Below are 17,196 nucleotides of genomic sequence, written 5' to 3' on the forward strand. Positions count from 1 at the left end.
CGGGGAATTTGGGGGAATTTGGCTCGGGGGTCAGAGCTCCCCCTTCAGGGATTCTTAGAGCGTGCACAGAGGGGCTTCCCTTTGGGGAATTTGGCACGCAGGATGGACTCCGCCCCCATTCCGGGACTTTGGGAGAGTGCACTGAGCCGGCTCACCTTCAGGATTTTAAGAATGTGCGCTCTAGCCGGTTTGGCTCAGTAGAGAGAGCACACACAGGACGCAGCTCCACTTCAGGGAATTTGGCACGCCGGACACAGCTGCCTGGGATCCCTGACTCACAGCGCATTCACACTAAGAGCCAGCGACCCCAATTGTTGGTGCGTGCACACACAGGGACCCTGATTCTCAACGAGAAACCGCACAAGGCAACAGAGACTTTGACACTCGAGTCTTGGTGCAGACACAGGGAAACTCTGACTCCTGGCACATGCTAAGGATCTCATTCTCGGCACATACCAACAGTGTGGTGCAGACAGGGCCCCTGATTCTAAATGTGCACACGAGACCACACGGAACACTGGGGACACTGATCCTGGGCAAGTCTGGTTCCCACCAACCAAAGACAGCCACACGTCCTAGTGTCAGAGCACTTCAGTGAAACTCGGGTGGAGCGAAGTCCCCACAGCACACGGCCCAGGTCCATGCAAACGGAAGCTTGAGCTTTCTGGTAATAGCCAGAATGGGGAAACGAAATAACTCACAGAGGAAAGAAAATGTGGAGTCGCCAAGAAAGGAAATTAGTGAAACTGAAGCTTGCAACATGACCGAAAAGGAGTTCAGAGTAATGGTCGTGGAATTTATACATCGGATGGATGAGAAAATCAACAACTTATGCAAGAATCAGGAAGAAATGAAAAGTGATATAGCTACAATCAAAAACACCATGGAAAGTTTCAACAGTAGACTACAAGAAGCAGAGGACCGAATTAGTGAGTTAGAAGATCAGGTACAGAAACAAGCTCAATCTGAACAGCAATTGGAGAAAAAAATTAAAAAGCAGGAGGAAAGCCTAAGTGAGCTTCGGGACAACCTGAAACGAAGTAACATGCGTATAATAGGGCTGCCAGAAGGACAAGAAGAGCAGCAGGGATTAGAAAATCTATTTGAAGAAATAATGACAGAAAACTTCCCGGATATGGGAAAGATAAAAGTTACGCAAGTACAGAGAGTCCCAAGCAGGATCAACCTCAAAAGACCCACACCAAGACATGTCATAATTTCAATGGCAAATATAAATGATAAAGAGAGAATACTAAAGGCGGCAAGAGAGAGACAGAGAGTTACCTACAAAGGAACACCCATCAGATTGTCAAATGATTACTCAACAGAAACACAACAAGCTAGAAGTGAATGGAAGGAGGTATACAAAGTGTTTCAAAGCAAAGGACTGAATCCAAGAATACTATATCCAGCAAGACTATCAATCAAAATTGAAGGGGAAATCAGGAGCTTTGCAGACAAAAAAAAGCCTCAGGGAGTTTATCACCACCAAACCAGCAATGCAAGAATTGCTAAAGGGAATAGTGTAAAAAGAAGAAATAAACAGGTAAGAAGGAATACAGACACAAAAATAGATATGACTACAAACAAATACCTTTCAGTAATAACTTTAAATGTAAACGGACTAAATGCTCCAATCAAAAGACATCGAGTAGCTGAATGGATATAAAAAACACGACCCATATATATGCTGTCTACAAGAGACCCACCTCAGAACAAGAGACTCACACAGATTGAAAGTGAAGGGATGGAAAAATATCTTTCAGGCAAATGGAAATGAAAAAAAAGCTGGGGTAGCAATACTTATATCTGACAAAATAGACCACAAAGTAAATGCCATAACAAGAGATAACGAAGGCCACTTCATAATACTAAAGGGAGAAATCCAACAAGAAGAAATAATTCTAGTAAACATATACGCTCCCAATATAGGAGCACCCAAATACATAAAAAAACTCCTGGAGGATATCAAGGGAGAGATTAATAGCAATACAATCATAGTAGGAGACTTTAATACCCCACTATCACCACTGGACAAATCCTCTAAACAAAAAATCAGCAAAGAAACAGCAATCCTAAATGACTCACTAGACCAGATGGAATTAATTGACATCTTCAGAACATTTCACCCCAAAGCCACAGAATATACATTCTTTTCAAGTGCACATGGGTCATTTTCAAAGATAGACCATATGCTGGGTCACAGGCAAAGTCTCTTCAAATTCAAGAAGATAGAAATTATATCAAGCATCTTCTCAGATCACAGTGGCATAAAACTGGAAATCAACTACAATAAATACAATCCAAAGAAATCAAACACATGGAGACTAAACAGCATGCTATTAAACAAGGACTGGGTCACCAAAGAGATCAAGGAAGAAACAAAAAACATCATGGCAACAAATGACAATGAAAACACAACAATCCAAAATCTATGGGACACAGCGAAAGCAGTCTTGAGAGGGAAGTTCATAGCTCTACAAGCCTATTGCAAAAAACAAGAAACAATGGTAATAAATTACTTAACCCTACAACTCAAAGAGCTAGAAAAAGAGCAGCAAGAAAAGCCCAGTGTAACCAGAAGGAAGGAACGAACAAAGATCAGAGCGGAGATAAATGACATAGAGACCAAAGAAACAATACATAAGATCAACAAAACCAAGAGCTGGTTCTTTGAAAGGATAAACAAGATTGATGGACCTCTAGCCAGGCTCACCAAGAAGCAAAGAGAGAGGACCCAAATAAACAAAATCAGAAATGAAAGAGGTGAAATAACAACAGACCCTGCTGAGATACAAAGGATTGTTACAAAATACTACGAACAACTCTATTCCAACAAACAGGACAACCTGGAGGAAATGGACATATTCCTAGAAAAATATAACCTTCCAAAAATCAATCAAGAAGAATCTAAACAGCTCAATAGGCCAATAACTATGGACGAAATTGAAGCAGTCATCGAAAAGCATCCGGCAAACAAAAACCCGGGGCCTGATGGCTTCACAGGAGAGTTTTACCAAACATTCAAGGAAGAACTAAAACCTATCTTCCTCAGACTATTCCAAAAAATTGAAGTGGAAGGAACACTTCCAAGCTCATTCTATGAAGCCAGCATCACCCTAATACCAAAACCAGATAAAGACAACACAATGAAAGAGAATTACAGACCAATATCCCTCATGAACATAGATGCCAAAATCCTCAACAAAATTCTAGCAAATCGGCTCCAGCAGTACATCAGAAAGATCATACACCATGACCAAGTAGGATTTATCCCAGGAATGCAAGGATGGTACAATATCCGCAAATCAATAAACATGATACATCACATAAACAAATTGAAAGATAAAAATCACATAGTCATATCAATTGATGCAGAAAAAGCATTTGACAAAATCCAACACCCTTTCTTGATAAAAACTCTCAACAAGGTGGGAATAGATGGCTCATACCTCAACATAATAAAAGCTATATATGATAAACCCACAGCAAACATCATACTCAATGGACAAAAACTAAAAACATTTCCCCTAAGAACAGGAACAAGACAGGGATGCCCACTCTCACCACTAATGTTCGACATAGTACTGGAAGTATTAGCCATTGCAATTAGACAAGAAGAAGAAATAAAAGGCATCCAGATTGGAAAAGAACAAGTAAAGCTGTCTTTATTTGCAGACGACATGATATTGTACATAAAAAATCCGAAAGACTCCATCAAAAAACTAATAGACTTAATAAATGAATTCGGCAATGTAGCAGGATACAAAATTAACGCCAAGAAATCTATGGCCTTTCTATACACCAATAGTGAACTTACAGACAGAGATACTAAAAAGGCAATCCCATTTACCATCGCACCAAAAAAATTAAGATACCTAGGAATAAACTTAACTAAGGAGGTAAAAGACCTATACACGGAAAACTACAGGACAGTGAAAAAAGAGATAGAGGAAGACGTAAACAGATGGAAGAACATACCATGTTCATGGATTGGTAGAATCAACATCATTAAAATGTCCATACTACCCAAAGCAATCTATAGATTCAATGCACTCCCCATTAAAATACCAATGGCATATTTCACAGACCTTGAAAGAACTCTCCAAAAATTCATCTGGAATAAAAAAAGACCCCGAATAGCCACAGCAATCCTGAGAAAGAAGAATAAAGTAGGAGGGATCTCAATACCAGATTTCAAGCTGTATTACAAAGCCACTGTTCTCAAAACACCTTGGTACTGGCACAAGAACAGACATATAGATCAATGGAACAGAATAGAGAATCCAGATATTGACCCAAATCACTATGCTCAATTAATATTTGACAAACGAGGCATGAACATACAATGGAATAAAGACAGTCTCTTCAATAAATGGTGTTGGGAAAATTGGACAGATACATGCAAAAAAATGAAGCTTGATCACCAACTTACGCCATACACAAAAATAAACTCAAAATGGATACAGGACTTAAACATAAGACGGGAAACCATAAAAATACTAGAACAATCCACAGGCAGCAAAATGTCAGATATATGCCAAAAGAAATTCTTCACTGACACTGCCCCTAGGGCAATGGAAGCTAAAGAGAAAATTAACAAATGGGACTACATCAAAATAAAAAGCTTTTTCACAGCAAAAGAAACCATCAACAAAACAACAAGAAGGCCCACTGCATGGGAGAACATATTTGCAAATGGCATCACTGATAAAGGTTTAATCTCCAACATCTACAGGCAGCTTATACAACTTAATAAAAGGAAGATAAATGATCCAATAAAAAAATGGGCAACAGACCTAAATAGAATCTTTTCAAAAGAAGACAGAAGGAAGGCCAAGAGACACATGAAAACATGCTCAAAGTCACTAATTATCGGAGAGATGCAAATCAAAACAACAATGCGGTACCATCTCACACCTGTCAGAATGGCTATCATCAACAAATCAACAAACGACAAGTGTTGGCGAGGATGAGGAGAAAAAGGAACCCTCGTGCACTGTTGGTGGGAATGCAGACTGGTGCAGCCACTGTGGAGAACAGTATGGAGTTTCCTCAAAAAACTGAAAATGGAACTCCCATTTGACCCAGTAATCCCACTCCTGGGAATATATCCGAAGAAACTAGAAACACCAATTAGAAAGGATATATGCACCCCTATGTTCATAGCAGCACAATTCACCATAGCTAAGATTTGGAAACAGCCTAGGTGCCCGTCAGCAGATGACTGGATCAGAAAACTGTGGTACATCTACACAATGGAATACTATGCTGCCATAAAAAAGAAGGAATTCTCATCATTTGCAGCAACCTGGGAGGAATTGGAGAACATTATGTTAAGTGAAATAAGTCAGTCAATGAAAGAAAAATACCACATGATCTCACTCATTTATGGATAATAAAGAACATTATAAACTTGAACAAAAAGATAGATACAGAGACAGTAAAGCATCAAACAGACTGTCAAATTACAAGGGGAAGGTTAGGGAGAGGTGGGGGAGATAAGAGATCAATCAAAGGACTTGTATGCATGCATATAAGCATAAAAAATGGATGCAAAACTCTGGGGGGTGGGGGCATATATAGGAGTGGGGTGTGGGGAGGGCAATGGTAAGATATGTACACATATAATACCTTAATAAAAAAATTGAAAAAAAAATTTCTTTATTGATTAAGGTATTACATATGTGTCCTTATTCCTCCATTACCCCCCAACCCCCATTCATGCCCCCACCCCCCTGTTGTCTGTGTCCATTGATTAGGCTTATATGTATGCATATAAGTCCTTTGGTTGATCTCTCCCCCTTACCTCCACGGTCCCCTAGCTCCCCTGAGGTTTGACGTTCTGATTGATGTTTCTCTGTCTCTGGATCTGTTTTTGTTCATCAGTTTATGTTGTTCATTACATTCCACAAGTGAGTGAGATCATGTGATATTTATCTTTCTCTGCCTGGCTTATTTCATAAACAAGTTATAGATATTGAGCTTCAAGAAAAAATAAAACCTCTGTTTAAAATATGGAAATAAAGGAGAAACAGACTGAGAGGGTAGAATGAGAGAAGTAATAAGAAGGTAGTTCCACCACTGTAGGAGAGCAGCATTCAATTCTGAGCCCTCTTTTTAGAGGAACTTGGAGAAAAGGATACAGAGCAGAGGGTAGTAAGCAGGGTAGAGAGGGGTCTGAAAATCAACATCATGAAGAATGGTGTAAGGATCCAGGGCTGTTTGTCTTAGAGAAGAAACGACTTAGGTGGCATCTGAAGGCCTGACACAGGGCATAGGTAACAGAAGGGGTCTGTGGCTCTTACTGTCAAACATGCTTTGAATACTCTCTAACTCCATCCGAATGGGAAGAGAGAATAGGGTGATATGGCAGTAGGTGTGAACTGATTAAACAGAGTCAGTTTCTGAGATCTTCACCTCTGTCTCCTAGGAATAGAGTGGGCATGGTGAGAAGGCAGGCCACACAGTAGCTAAGAGTACTGTGGGAGTTATCAAATCAATCACAATTGGAATGAGTTAACTCTGGCATTTCCAATGTGATGGTCAAGGAAATAGGAAATCCTATCTAATAAAAGAGTAATATGCAAATTGACCATCACTCCAACACACAAGATGGCTGCCCCCATGTGGTCAAAGATGGCTGCCCCCATGTGGACACAAGATGGCCACCACAAGATGGCCAGCAGGGGGGGGGTAGTTGGGAGGGACCAGGTCTGCAAGGGAGGGCAGTTGGGAGGGACCAGGCCTGCAAGGGAGGGCAGTTGGGGGTGACCAGGCCAGCAGAGGAGGGAAGTTGTGGGTGACCGGGCCTGCAGGGGAGGGTAGTTGGGGTGGGACCCAGGCCTGCAGGGGAGAGCAGTTGTGGGGGAACCAGGCCTGCAAGGGAGGGCAGTTAGCAGCAAACAGGCTGTCAGGGAAGTAGTTAGGCATCAATTAGGCTGGCAGGGGAGTGGTTAGGGGGTGATCAGGCTTGCAGGGAGAAGCGGTTAGGGGCAATCAGGAAGGCAGGCAGGCGAGCAGTGCACCAGGCCTCCAGTATAGTCAATAATATTGTAATAACTATGTATGGTACCAGATAGGATAGTGGAAATATCGAGGGAACACTATATAAAGTATATGATTGTCTAACCACTAAGCTGTATACCCGAATCCAATACATAAACAAAAAAAAAAAAACAAATAAAAATAGTAAAAGACATTTGCCTACTTAATTAACTCCATTCTAAAACCCACAAGGATTTATTTAGAAGTCTAGATCTAGTGCACTGAGCTAGGATTACTGCCTTGATATGGAATACAAACTACAACCATGATCTCCAGGGAAGATCCCCAAAACCTCAGGGAAATAACCTAGGTTTGGAAAACACTTTAGGTAAAGGCCCTTTTTAAGTCTGGACCTCAAGGTTTCCATCTTTATAGAGCAAATCTCTATATAGCACGTATATAAAAAAATATTTCCAGGGCCCTATTTAGCTATGATTTTCTAGAGATTTCATATATTATTTTGCTTGGAAGCCTGAGGCCCGACAGGAGACCTGATAAACATCTTGAAAATAGATTTGAGAAAGTTTGGGAATGATGACTATGTTTGCCTTCTTCCCAGCTATATCCCAGAGTTTATTACAGTACCTGGCATGTAGTTGCTGCTTAATAAATATATGTTGAATAACTACAAAGTGCCTAGCTCTTTTCATGGTAATGATGACAAAAGGTAAACTAGAAGCAGAAAGTATAAACTGGCGGCTGTCTTTTCTTCTTTCTCTTTTTAGGCCAGGAAACACTTTCTTCAAATTAAATAAAACCATTAACAAAAACCTAGGAAATATCAGGAAGAAAGATACCTGTCATATGGAAAACTAACAACAGATTAACATCTGAAATATATAACAAAATCCTATAAATCAGCAAGAAAAACATGGAAAAGTAAACAGAGGATAAGAACAGGGACAGGAGTGTCCAGGTGGTACAAAGAGTTAGGGCCTAGGTCAGACAGAAACCCCTGGGCTGGTCACTTCAGACTGACAAGCTGCCAAATCCCTTTACTTTAGGATGCTATACAAATAGCATTTTATACAATGCGTTATCATTTTCTATGTGTAAACGTAGATGTAAAGACAATTGGAAAACATCAAGATAGGCAATTCCCAGAAAGGAAAACCCACATGGTAAATAAGTTTGAAAACCTCAGGCTTAAACATATCAAATGGAAATGACTTGAAGCTACAGCCACTCAATTAGGTCTAAGGAAGAGTTTCTGGATGGTGAGGAATAAGAGACAGTAATATAAATGGCTGAGGAAAGCTAGTCCAGCTTCTCTGGAAGAATTTGAGCATAGAATTTATTTCACAGTTATGGGATGACTGATATTATCTTCCTCAAGAGAGGAAGACAAGGTAACTTTATAAATCATCTTTAACTTTGCTTGGCCTTTACCTCAATTTCCCTGATTATGAGTTTTAAGTTTAAAAGAAGTAGTACCACCAATCATTGGTCAAGGTGACCTAGAACTAAGCCAAGGTTTTTTATCTCACTGTCTGGATTTAGAAAGAAGAATGTTGCCTTTTGCAGAAAACCTATTTAAAAAGATATTTTCTATTACTGGCCTCACTGAATGACTCTGACTTTATTTCCTACTTACTCATTTGTAAAATAAGGGCATTGTAACTTAAACATTTGTAAAGCACGTCTGCTCCCAGGAGTGAGTGTGTGTGTGTGTGTGTGTGTGTGTGTGTGTGTGTGTGTGTGTGTTTATTCTCTAATAGATAGTGACTTTTTGTTTGTTTGTTTTTCCTTTATTAAGGTATTACAAATGTGTCCTTATTCCCCTATTGTCCCCCCAACCCCAAGTCCTGCCCTCACCCTCACCCCCTGTTGTCTGCGTCCATCACTTATGCTTATATGCATGCATACAAGTCTTTTGGTTGATCTCTCCCCCTTACCCCCACCCTACCTTCCCTCTGAGGTTTGAGGATCTGATCAATGGTTCTCTGTCTCTAGATAGGTTTTTGTTCATCGGTTTATATCATTCATTATAATCCACAAATGAGTGAGATCATGTGATATTTATCTTTCTCTGACTGACTTATTTCACTTAGCATAATGCTCTCCAGCTACATCCATGCTGTTGCAAATGGTAGGATAGTGGCTTTTTACTATATTGAATGCAGTGTACCTCATTTCTTCTTCAACAGCACTAAAGTGAGAAGTATTTAGAGATCTCCTTTAAATTATAGAAAGAGTAGACATGAACACATTCAAGCCCAAGTAAGACATGTCTCCATGGGTACCAAGGAGGAAATGGCAATAAATGCAGAAGTAACCTGTATCACTACCAGAGCTTTCTCTAGTAAGAGCATATCTAGATCACACAGAACAAGAGAAAGTAAGAGCCATACAGCACTTAAAAAAGTAACTCTTCTAATCCCCTCATTTTAGAGTTGGGGAACAAGGCCCAAGAGGGAGAAGATTCACCTGACGTTCCTCAGTGATTAAGTTGAGACCTGAACAAGGACTTCCAATTCTGAGTCTGATGTTCTTTCTGATAAACCATATTTCTTCTCACAGATTTTGGGTTAGAGGTAACACATCCTGGGCTAAAATACTCTCTTCTGGCCCAGATAGAAACAACTTTCTCCACCCTTCTTTTGCTTTAGTTCAGTGGTCGGCAAACCGCGGCTCAGCTCGCGATCCACATGCAGCTCTTTGGCCCCTTGAGTGTTCTAACGCCACTTCTTCAAAATAGACTCGCCCAGGCCAAAAACCGACTTCTGCACGTGGGCCACGAAGTTTCAATCGCACTGTACGTGTGCGCCCGCACGTGGTACTTTGTGGAAGAGCCACACTCAAGGGGCCAAAGAGCCGCATGTGGCTCACAAGCCGCGGTTTGCTGACCACTGCTCTAGTTAAACCTTTCTTTTACAACAGCATGGATGGACCTAGAGGGTAGTATGCCAAGTGAAATAAGTCAGTCACAGAAAAACAAATACCACATTTCACTTTTTTGTGGAATCTAAAGAACAAAATAAATGAACAAACAAAATAGAAACTGATTTTTAAATACAGAGAACAGACTGATGGTTGCCAAAAGGAGAAAGGGTTAGAGGATTGGGTGGAAAAAAGTAAAGGCATTGAGAACTACAGATTGGTAGTTACACAATTGTCATGGGGATGTAAAGTAGAGCATAGGAAATATAGTGAACAATACTGTGATAACTATGTATTGTGCAAATTGGGAACTAGAAATATCTGGGGAACGCTTTGTAAAGTAAATGATTATTTAACTACTATGCTTTACACCTGAAACTAAGATTAAATAATATTGAATGTAAACTGTAGTTTAAAATATTAAAATTTTTTAAAGACTTCCTTTGATACCTATGATTGCAAGATAGGACAAAGAGATATTTCCCACTTAAACTCTTAACTTTAGCACCAAGTATAATTAAGAAATACAAAACTGGCAGATTGCCAACAAAAGCTTTGCATAGGTTGGCTAGATAAACAATCCAATCAAAAAATGGGCAAATGACCTAAATAGACACTTTTCAAAAGTGGACATATAGAAGGCCAAGAAGCATATGAAAAAAAAATGCTCAAAGTCACTAATTATCCAAGAGATGCAAATCAAAACCACTATGAGGTACCATCTCACACCTGTCAGAATGGCTATCATCAACAAAGAAGAAATGATGAATTTTAAAAAATACCCATGAACAAACAGTGGAGAAAGGGGAACCCTTATACACTACTGGTGGGAATGCAGACTGGTGCAGCCTCTGTGGAAAACAGTGTGGCATTTCCTCAAAAATTAAAAATGGAACTCCCATTTAACCCAGTAGTCCCACTTCTAGGAATATATCCCAAGATCTCAGAAACACCAATCAGAAATGGTATATGCACCCCTATGTTCATAGCAGTGCAATTTACAATAGCTAAGACTTGGAAACAGCCTAAGTGCCCATCAGCAGATGAGTGGATTAAAAAACAGTGCTACATCTACACAATGGAATACTACACTGCTGTAAAAAATAAAGAACTCTTACCATATACAACAGCATGGATGGACCTTGAGAGCATTATGCTAAGCAAAATATGCCAGTCAGAGAAGGATAAGTATCACATGATCTCACTCATTTTTGGATTATAATGAAAAACATAAACTGAATCCAGAGACATAGAAGCATGGAACAGACCATCAAACATTAGAGGGAAGACAGGGGAGTGTGGGCTGGGGGGTTGGGTGGGGGGTAAGAGATCAACCAAATAACTTGTATGCATATAAGAATAACCAATGGACACAGACAATTGGGAGTGGAGGGTGTAGGCCGGGTTGGTGGGCAGGAGCAGGCTGGGAGAGGACAATGGGGGGGGGAGGGGACATACCGTATGTAGTACTTTCAATAATAAAGAATTTTTAAAAATACCCATGAACAAATAGTGTGTGTGTGTGTGTGAGAGAGAGAGAGAGAGAGAGAGAGAGAGAGAGAGAGAGAGAAACTGAGAAGCTCCAAAGAATCAGTTTCTTATGAACAAAATTTAGGAAGCCAGTCAAGGTGCTCTTTCCAACATCTTTAACTGTCACAGGTAGGGCCCAGGGAGCTGTTGTATCTTCATGGAAGTGCACTCTATTTCACCCTAAGTGCCACCACAAGCACTATCATAGCTGGACCTACCTCACAAATGTCCTTGAGGTGCTTGATGTAATGACGCTCAGTGCTCATGATTTCATTGATGACATTGGCCCGCATCTGATCTCGGTTCTGTAGTGGCCGGCCCAGACAGAGGCAGTCTGCGTTGGGGTCCAGGTGCCCATTCTGCACATCACTGGGCCCTTCCTCTACCCCATCCTCTTGGTTCACCCAGAGCTGTGGAAGAAGGCAGAGAAAGAAAGGATTAACTTTCCTCTTTAAGAAGTTTTCAAACAAGTAGAAAAAGGATAAACTAAATTCTTCAGGTATTCAGAAAGCCTTCAGAGGCCCCTGTAAACCGCATGCCAGGCCTGGCTCCAGGGTGACTTGTTGACCCTAGGAATGAGTCTAATTTTCTCTTGGCCTCTGGTGACCTATCATCTATAAAATGAAAGATGGGAAATCATCTTCAGAGACTTCTTAGCTAAAATGGTTTCAGAAGAGAGAAGAGCAATGACAAACAGAACACATTCATATTGGGGCATATTAAGGAGAATAGTTAGATCAAAGTAAAAAAAGGATTAAGCTATACATTTGAGGTGCCACGGCTGGATTATTGTTAAACACAACACCTATGAGTATGGAGATCAAAGTTAGAAACTAGAGTGGGCATATCCAAACCAGTGCCTTCGGTGTTAATTTCCCTCAATGCCTGCACATGTAATCATTAACATTTGACTGTAAAATTCTTTGGATATGCAAATATCTGTACTTCCTCAAGGTTGGAATGGAGATGTCATAATGTCTTTGTATCACATAAAACAACATCTGTTTATTGAGCACTTAGTATATACCAGCCACTGTGTTGAGTTTTCAGTGAACTGTATTATTCAGTTCTGCTAGGCAGGTACCATTATTATCACCATTTCACAGAAGAGGAAACTGAGCCTTAAAAAGTTAGGGATTTCATCCCAAGTCACAAAGTTAAGAAGCAGAAAAGCTGGGATAGAAGCCAGGCAGTCTGGCTCCAGAGTTTTTGGTCTTAACTACTGTATTAGCTCCTTTTGCCTCAATTTTAAGAGAGACAGAAAAGGAGTAGAGAAGGGATTGGGACAAGGTGAGCTTAGAAATATTAGACAAATCAAAACTGGATACAATTGATAGAGGTTCAAACGATCCATTCCAAATCATGAAGCAAAGGGATGCAGGAAAGAAACTGTTGGGGGTAGGATCCAAGATGGCTGCCCATGGGACTGCAGGCTGCAAGATAGTGTGAGAGTGTGAAAATGAAAGAAGAGTGCATGGACGTGCTGGGAGTGTCAGTATTTGTGAGTGAGGGACAGCTATATTCCAAGGGACTGTTGGGGACTGGCGGACCCCCCCCCTGACCAGGTAGCCTATACTGCAGCTGAAATCTCTCCCGGAGTGGCCAGCTCTGCCTCAGAGGTCATACCATCTTGAAGGGGAGATGGCTGTGATCAGGAGACTGAATGTGATCAGAACCCCAGCCTTACCTTGAACCGGGGAGATCTCTGATACCTCTTGGGACCTTACAACCACAAAGCCCAGGGACTAGTTACCTCAGCTGTGAATCCATGAGTGCTGGAACTCCAACCTCCCTGACCACAGGCACCTGAAAGGTCTGCTCAGGGGAGACAGAGCAGCGCGAATTCGGGGACAGGCCCTGTGCCTTCTCACAGAGCAGAAGGAACAGCTGAATCAAAGAGCACTCACCAGGAACTGGTGAAATAAACACAGGTGGCAATCTGCATACGAAAAGGTCAGATATTGCCTAGAGAAAGGTGAGATCTGGAATTCAGGTTGGAGGGAGAAACACGCACAGTGGGAACTGGAGTCTCAGAGGAAGACTGCCCCCTACAAAATCCACGGCCCTTGGGGTCAGTGTAGCCCTCGAATGTGGAAGGGGGTCCACAGGGATGCTGGCAGAAGGGGATTCTAGACATTAACCCACAGCTGGACTGGACCCAGAAAGGCAGCCTGAAATTCTGTATTGGCTGCACAGAGCCAGGGGGAAAAGACACACGCAGAGTCGCACGCAGATTTGCACACAGAGCCAGGGTACAGAGGCCTTTTAGTCCCGGATATTAAGACAGAAACACTGCCACCCAGGGGCTGTATAAGAAATAGACTCTTGTGCGTAAATACAACTAAAAACACGCTGAGAACCAAAGAGAGCAGAGATATCCCGCCTGCTTGAAAACAAGGTTGTGGCTTATGACACAGAGGAACAGTGGATCGCAGGAAACTTCATTACTGTGCTGACTACCTGCAAGGAAGCAGACATGCCATGCAGAACAGTGGAAGAAGTGATTGACCTTCACTACTTCACATTTTTATTTTTTATCTTTTACTTAAGAAACTAATTTTTTTCTCACTTGATTTTACCTTGTTTTTTATTATATTTACTAGAGGCCCAGTGCACAAAATTCATGCACAGGGAGAGGGGGGTTCCTCAGCCCGGCCTGCACCCTCTCCAATCTGGGACCCCTCGATGGATGTCTTACTGCCAGTTTACAGGGGTCGGGCCTAAACTGGCAGTCGGACATCCCTCTCACAATCTGGGACTGCTCACCTGCCTGCCTGCCTGCCTGATTGCACCTAACCACTCTGCCTGCCAGCCTGCTCACCCCCAACTCCCCCCTGCCACCCGCCTGCTCACCCCCAAATGCCCCCCTGCCAGCCTGATCACCCCCAACTGCCAACCCTGCTGGCCTGCTCGCCCCCACCTTCCCTCCCCACTGTCCTGCTTACCCCCAACTGCCCCCCTGCTGGCCTGCTCACCCCCAACAGGAGCCCCTGCTGGTCCGCTTACCCCCAACGGCCCCTGCCATCCCATCCTGGCCTGATCACCCCCCAGCGACCCAAGGTCCCAGCCCCTCCTTTTCTTCTTTTTCTTTTTTTTTTATTCAGTGCCTCCTTGAGCGGAGGCCAGGGCCAGCTGGACACAAGTATCTAGGATTTATTTATCTTCTATAATTGAAACTTTGTAGCCTTGAGCAGAGGCCAGGGCCGGCCAGGGTGGGTGGGAAGCTTGGCTTCCTCCATTGCCGGGGCAACCCAAGCCTCCTGCTTGCTCCAGCTCTGTGGCCAGAGGCCATCTTGGTTGGGTTAATTTGCATACTTGCTCCTGATTGGCTGGGGGGTGGCTTGGCATAACGGAGTGATGGTTAATTTGCATGTTTCTCTTTTATTAGTGTAGATATTTTTAACTATTAGTATTAACCCTTTGCACTCGCTTGCTTTTTTCTCAATTCCTTTATTCTACTAGGGATTTAATTTTTTAAATACCCCAGATTTTACAAAGCACGGCAGTAGAATAAAAAACTGGAGTTTCTTTTCATACAAACTTATTTATTTGGATTTTTTTATATTTCAAATTATTGATACATTCAATGAGTATAAAAAGAGCTACTACCAATGCTAACCGTGTCGAGTCACACTCGACATCCGAGTGCAAAAGATTAATAATATTATTTTACCCTTTTTTAAAACTTTTATTTTATTTTTCTTTATTTTATTTTATTTTATTTTGGAATTAGTGTTCTACATTCTATTTTTATTTTCCCTGTAGCATTATTTTACTCTATCTCAATTTTTCCTTTATGCCTACATGCTCTTCCTCACTTTTCCCCCTTTCTATCTTGTTTCTCTTACCCTGTTCCTGCTTTAGTTTTTCTCTACCCTTTCTTTTTACTCCCTGTTAAAAATTGATCTTACTGATCTTATATGTCTAATTTCCTCTCCCCTGCTCCAAGCCCATACATTCTTCTCTCTTCTCTTTCTTCACTATCCAAATTCTATTTTTTTTTTGCCTTTTTCCTTCTTTCTGTCTTGTTGTTTGTTTGATTGTTAGTTAGTGTTTTCTTTTGTTTGTTTCTTTGATTTTTTTTTTTTTGCTTCTGTTTTTCCCCTCCTTGCTTATTCTCTTCTTCCACTAATAGCTTCACTAATTCCAATCACCAACTCAGGCCTATTTACTCTCTATTCTCATTTTTCAATAGTAAACAAATACATAGATAGATAGATTAAAGAAGGAAGAAAATTAATATATATATATATATATATATATATATATATATATATATATATAAATTTTCTTTTGTATATATATTTTAATATATATATATATATATATATATATATATATATATATATATATTTCTTCTTTCTTTGGTATTTTATTTTTTACTTTTCTTCTTATACACTCATTCTCTTTCTACCTCCTCTATACTGAATTGTAGCTATTTCCCCATTCATTCAATTCCTTGGCCTCACATTCTGGAAAAAAGCTCTGCCACCTCAGATTCATCTGGGTGTTTATTGTTAGGAGGTTTGTTGTTTGCATTTTTGGGAAGTTAGTTCTTATTTGTAGTTTGCATTCATTGGTGGGTGTTGTTTTCATGTTTTGGATTAGTTGTTGTTTTATTGGAGTTTTCTGCCCATATGCATGTATTTTTCCCCTTCTTTTTTCTTCTCTTTCTTTTCTCTCTTACATTTTTTTCATTTTCTCAATATCATTTTGTACTCTTTTCTATTCCCTAATTCTCTTTTCTCTAGTGGTCACCTGTATTTGGGGGTATTAGTATTGTGAATACATTTGTGTTTGGTGCCCTGTGTGTTGTGCCTTGTTGTGTTGTATTGTGTACCTTTAAGTCAACGCAGGAGAGAGAGAGCTAAATAACCAGAAATGCTGAGAGGAGCAATCATGGCGAGACAAATAAACAGCCCACATACCAAAGAAAGGGAGGCATCACCAGAAAAGGAAGTAAACAAAATGGAGGCAAGCAACCTGTCAGAGAAAGAATTCAGAGAAATGGTCATAAAGTGGATGAAAAGAATGGAAGACAAATTCAACAATATGTGTAAGAACCAAGAGGAAATGAAGAACCAAGAAGAAATGAAAAATGACATTGCTGCAATAAAGAACTCAATAGAAAGCATCAGAAGTAGACTAGAAGAAGTGGAGGACTGTATGAGAGAGCTAGAAAATGAGGTAGGAGAAAATCCCCAAGCAGGGCAGCATCTAGAAAAAAAAAAAACTTACAAAAACAGGAGGTGAGCCTAAGGGAACTTTGGGACAACATAAAATGAAACAACATCCACATAATAAGGGTGCCAGAAGGAGAGAAAAATGAGCAAGGAATAGAAAACCTGTTTGAAGAAATAATGACAGAAAACTTCCCTGATATCAAGAAGAAGTAACTCACACAAGTACAAGAAGCTCACAGTGGCGGCTCAAATGAGATGAACCCCAAAAGACCGACACCAAGACACATTATAATTAAATTGGCAAACACCAATGACAAAGTAAGAATCTTAAAGGCTTCCAGAGAGAGACAGAAAGTTACCTACAAAGGATCCCCCATCAGACTAGCGACTGATTTCTCAACAGAAACACATCAGGCCAGAAGGAAATGGAATGAAATATACAAAGTCATGCAAAGGAAGGGTCTGAATCCAAGAATACTGTATTCAGCAAGGTTATCAATCAAAATACAGGGTGAAATCAAGAGCTTCACAAATAAAAAAGGACTAAGGGAGTTTA

General features: G+C 40.8%; 1 protein-coding gene across 5 annotated transcripts in view; it reads right to left on the bottom strand.

Annotated features, from left to right (window-relative positions):
• ARHGEF9 (Cdc42 guanine nucleotide exchange factor 9) overlaps positions 1 to 17,196 on the bottom strand; it is a 387,554-nt gene that overhangs the window by 111,536 nt on the left and 258,822 nt on the right. For all 5 annotated transcript variants that reach the window (XM_079764371.1, XM_079764370.1, XM_079764374.1 and 2 more), the window contains one exon: positions 11,676 to 11,867. In XM_079764371.1, coding sequence (XP_079620497.1) covers positions 11,676 to 11,867 — 192 coding nt within the window. The remainder of the gene's footprint in view (positions 1 to 11,675; positions 11,868 to 17,196) is intronic.

This window comes from Cnephaeus nilssonii (genome assembly GCF_951640355.1).
Source record: "Cnephaeus nilssonii genome assembly, chromosome: X".
NCBI classification, from domain to species: domain Eukaryota; kingdom Metazoa; phylum Chordata; class Mammalia; order Chiroptera; family Vespertilionidae; genus Cnephaeus; species Cnephaeus nilssonii.